Source organism: Chanos chanos, chromosome 9 (genome assembly GCF_902362185.1).
Source record: "Chanos chanos chromosome 9, fChaCha1.1, whole genome shotgun sequence".
In the NCBI taxonomy this organism is placed as follows: Eukaryota; Metazoa; Chordata; class Actinopteri; order Gonorynchiformes; family Chanidae; genus Chanos; species Chanos chanos.
In genome coordinates, this window is record NC_044503.1 from 1163317 (window position 1) to 1168225 (window position 4909).

The 4909-nt window shown below is 47.4% G+C and overlaps 1 protein-coding gene across 1 annotated transcript; it reads left to right on the forward strand.

Annotated features, from left to right (window-relative positions):
• The first annotated feature begins 727 nt into the window (after positions 1 to 727).
• On the forward strand, positions 728 to 1891 carry s1pr4 (sphingosine-1-phosphate receptor 4). The gene has a single exon (XM_030784175.1). The coding sequence runs from the start codon at positions 728 to 730 to the stop codon at positions 1889 to 1891; it is 1164 nt and encodes a 387-aa protein (XP_030640035.1).
• The last annotated feature ends 3018 nt before the right edge of the window (positions 1892 to 4909 follow it).

Consider the following 4909-nt stretch of genomic DNA (forward strand, 5'->3'; position numbering starts at 1 on the left):
TGGGCTCTCTCACATTCTGTTTGTGACAAAGGAAAGATAAACTGAACAATTTTGTGACTGGGATTTTTATCCTAGAGTAGCAGCTCCCATGATTTATTTCAGGGTTCTGTTAAAGCCTCTTGGAAAAAAGAATGAAAAATTGCTAAGGTTCAAAAACACGTAAAGTTACTCTTTTAGGAGTTATTTGAAAATGCTGAAAGTTTCACTCTCAGGAGGGCATTTGTCGTTGATGCATTTGCAGTGTTAATAGCGTCATGAGGAAACGGTGTTTCAATAAGGTGGTGGAAATTCAGCGGCTGTTTCCTTAGACCGTGGCCATTCTCTGACTCTCGTGCTCTCTCTGAATCAGCTTAAATTATAAGTTTACTTATTTAAACATGGGTACATTTATTTTATTTATTTAAACCTAGGTAAATGTATTTAATGTCTTTGTTTTTGTGTCAGGTTGAGGTGATTTGGGTGGCTGTTAAGGACCCGGTCGCTCAGGGAGCAGAGTGTGCCAAACTGTCTGACGGTTGTGTGTGCGGGAACTCAGCGTGAGCTGCTGAACGTTGTGAAAGTTTCTTCAGGGTTTCAAACTGACCGAAACTTTTATCTGCACTCTAAAGTCAACCCCGAAGGCTTAGCCCACGCCTGGTCTTCTCCCTAACCTCAACTGTCACCAGCTGACAGATCGGCTCTCAAACCACAAACCACGGTTCATCTCCGCCCCACGCTCTTCTGAAGAATGGAGGGGTATTCTCGTCTCCTCCCCTCGTGCACCGATTCCTACAGCTGGAAAAATGGCAGCCTGATCATGGACCACTACAACCACACGGGCCGTCTTCAGAACCGGAAACCCAGTCAGAATGGCATGAGCACAGCAGCCGTCGGGCTCCTCTGCTTCAGCATCTGCATCATCCTGGAGAACCTTGTGGTTCTGCTGGCGGTTCTGTTCCGGGTCCGGCTGCGCCACAGATGGGTCTACATTTGCATCGCCAACATCGCCCTCAGCGACCTGCTGACTGGCACCGCCTACGTGGTCAACATCTGCATGTCAGGCACGCAGACGTTCCAGTTGACGCCCTCCCTGTGGCTGTTCCGTGAGGGTCTGCTCTTTGTTGCTCTGGCTGCCTCCATCTTCAGCCTGCTGCTGATCGCCGTGGAGCGGTACTCCACAATGATGACGCCCTTGCACCAGAAATCAGCCAGAAAGACTTACCGTATCTACGGTCTGGTGCTGCTGTGCTGGGTGGCTGCCCTCGGGATCGGGTTCCTGCCGCTGCTGGGCTGGAACTGCATCTGTCATCTCAGCAGCTGCTCCACCTTGCTCCCCCTCTACTCTAAGTCCTACATCCTCTTCACCCTGGTGCTCTTCTTCCTCATCCTCTTAGCCATCGGCATCATCTACTTCGCCATCTACTGGCACGTACGCAGCAGCGGGGACGCAAGATCAGCCAGGAACCAGAAGCGTTCGCTGAGGTTACTGAAGGCAGTGATTTCCATCGTGGGGGCGTTTGTGGTCTGCTGGGGCCCCTTGTTCATCCTCCTGCTGATGGATTTCTTCTGCTTCTCCCGTAGCTGCAGCGCCCTCTACAACCCGGAGTGGGTCATCGCGCTGGCGGTTCTGAACTCTGCCATGAACCCCGTGATCTACTCGTTTGGCAGCCTGGAACTTCGCAAAGCCATCGCCAGCCTCCTGTGCTGCTGCTGCCTCCTCCTCGGCGTCTTTGACAGCAAGACCTTTATGTCTAAGGAAACGTCGAGCACGTCTGGGAGCCGCCACAGCAGCCTGAGAAACAGCTTCAGCAAAGTAAGGAATCTAAGCACCAGCCCCCAGCCCCCACCCAGGAGCTCCAAAAAGACTCGCCTCAGTTCCACCACTTCCTGTCTCTCAGTGTCTAGTGGTTAGACCACATGACCTCCAGGTAGGCAGGAGGGAGCATCTACCTGGAAAAAGAAAGTGTACCTCTGTGGTTTCAGGCCCCACCTAAACACTCAGAGGTGTCAAGTCCAGCTTACGCACCTTCCTTCAACTCCGAAGGTTTTTGTTGTTTTTTTTTGTTTTTTTTGTTTGGTTGTGGTTGGTTGATGTGGCTCTCATTCTCTCAATCTGTTAAAATCAAGCACACGCCCTGACAGATGCATGCAGAGAGAAACTGGAGCTGACGTGTGTGTGTGTGTATGTATGTGTGTGTGTGTGTGTGTGTGTGTGTGTGTGTGTGTGTGTGTGTGTGTGTGTGTGTGTGTGTGCGCGCATGTATGGGTGTGAATGTGTTTGCACAGCTAAAAACACCAATTCTCTCTCACAGACTTACAAATTAGCCACTATCTCAGGTTCAAAGGAGGAAAATGGGTGTTTAGTTTTTAACTAGCGCAAGAGTTTTATTTTAATGGATATCCGACATACAGTGCATATCTATGTAGCACATACTCAGGGCCAACACTGAAACAATGTATCCACTCAGGGCCAACGCTGAAACAATGTACACAGTCAAAGTCAATGCTAAAACAATGTATCCACTCAGAGTCAATGCTGAAACAAGGTATCCACTCAGAGTCAATGCTGAAACAATGTATCTTAGAGTCAATGCTGAAACAATGTATCTCAGAGTCAATGCTGAAACAATGAATCTCAGAGTCAATGCTGAAACAATGTATCCACTCAGAGTCAATGCTGAAACAATGTATCTTAGAGTCAATGCTGAAACAATGTATCTCAGAGTCAATGCTGAAACAATGAATCTCAGAGTCAATGCTGAAACAATGTATCCACTCAGAGTCAATGCTGAAACAATGTATCTCAGAGTCAATGCTTAAACAGTGTATCGCTTAAACAGTGTATCCACTCAGAGTCAATGCTAAAACAATGTATCCACTCATGCATTTTGGCTTGTACAAATCTGTTTATATATACATATATAAACCAAATGTACGACTATTTTAGGGTGCAATGTTTTTGTTTACCCAATAAAGTTTATATTGTTTTTTAAAAGAAAAGAAAGTTCATTTTTATAAAAGCAGTGCCTTCAGTGATATGCAGTTCCGGTTGTCAGCCTCAGGGGTGGCAGCACTGTTTTGTCCTGTCCTGTCCTGTCCCTGTCCTGTCCCTGTCCTGTCCTGTCCTGTCCTGTCCTGTCCCTGTCCTGTCCTGTCCTGTCCTGTCCTGTCCTGTCCTGTCCCTGCCCTGCCCTGCCCTGCCCTGTCCCTGTCCCTGCCCTGCCCTGCCCTGTCCTGTCCTGTCCTGTCCTGTCCTGTCCCTGTCCTGTCCTGTCCTGTCCCTGTCCTGTCCTGTCCTGTCCTGTCCTGTCCTGTCCTGTCCTGTCCTGTCCTGTCCCTGTCCTGTCCTGTCCTGTGTGAGAAGAAAAATTCCACCTTTTTCATCCAGCACTGCTCTAATGAGTTCTCTGAGATGCATCTTAATATCTTAACTGTTTCTGGAATTATAAAAATAGAAAACTGGTCCTACAGGTTCTCTGACATGACGCCCCTAGCATTCCTTCCTCCTCTCACACTGTTAAGGGTTGTGAGTGACAGGATGAATGAACCAATGAGAAGAGATCTGACATCTGACATTAAAATGAAACTGGACTGGTACACTGTAGAGAGCCTTCGGTATACTTGTCTTATTGAAAGGAAATCCATTTCATGTCAAACAAACAAACAAAAAAAGAGTTTTGCCTCCACAGTTGCAACATGCATTCACATAATTCTTCTCAAAAAAAAAAACCAAACAAACAAACACAATTCTGCTATACAACACATAGTGTCCCTCATTCAAGACCTACTGAGGCAGAGATGCCTGCAATGAACTCCAAAACGTGAGTGCAAAAATATTCACACATAATTTATGAATCTCAGTAATGTTCAGATCACACACCTACACCCCCTCCAACACCACCATACCCACCCTCCAATCACTGGTCACAGTCATGCCTACACCCCCCCCAACACCACCATACCCAACCCCCAATCACTGGTCACAGGTCCAAGCTCATTCTTAGGGAAGAAGATGGCAAATCACATCTCACACGCCTCTGTAGAGCTTTTATTTATTTATTTACTTACTTACTCTCTTACTTATGCTAGTCATAGTTATGTTAGTGAGTTTAAATGATCTTGTATTCCTAAGTGAGAAATGGTATCAGCACAGTAATATTCAGCTCTCTGGCTCTTGATTGATTATGTTCACAGTGATGCGTCTGATCCGTCTGTATGTGTATAGTCACAGTGATGCGTCTGATCTGTCTGTGTGTGTATGGTCACAGTGATGCGTCTGATCCGTCTGTGTGTGTATGGTCACAGTGATGCGTCTAGTCTGTCTGTGTGTGATTATGTTCACAGTGATGCGTCTGATCTGTCTGTGTGTGATTATGTTCACAGTGATGCGTCTGATCTGTCTGTGTGTGTATGGTCACAGTGATGCGTCTGATCCGTCTGTGTGTGTGTGGTCACAGTGATGGGTCTGATCCGTCTGTGTGTGTATGATCACAGTGATGGGTCTGATCCGTCTGTGTGTGTATGGTCACAGTGATGCGTCTGGTCTGTCTGTGTGTGTATGGTCACAGTGATGCGTCTGATCCGTCTGTGTGTGTATGTTCACAGTGATGCGTCTGATCCGTCTGTGTGTGTATGGTCACAGTGATGGGTCTGATCCGTCTGTGTGTGTATGGTCACAGTGATGCGTCTGATCCGTCTGTGTGTGTATGGTCACAGTGATGGGTCTGATCCGTCTGTGTGTGTATGTTCACAGTGATGCGTCTGATCCGTCTGTGTGTGTATGGTCACAGTGATGCGTCTGGTCTGTCTGTGTGTGTATGGTCACAGTGATGCGTCTGATCCGTCTGTGTGTGTATGGTCACAGTGATGGGTCTGATCCGTCTGTGTGTGTATGGTCACAGTGATGGGTCTGATCCGTCTGTGTGTGTAT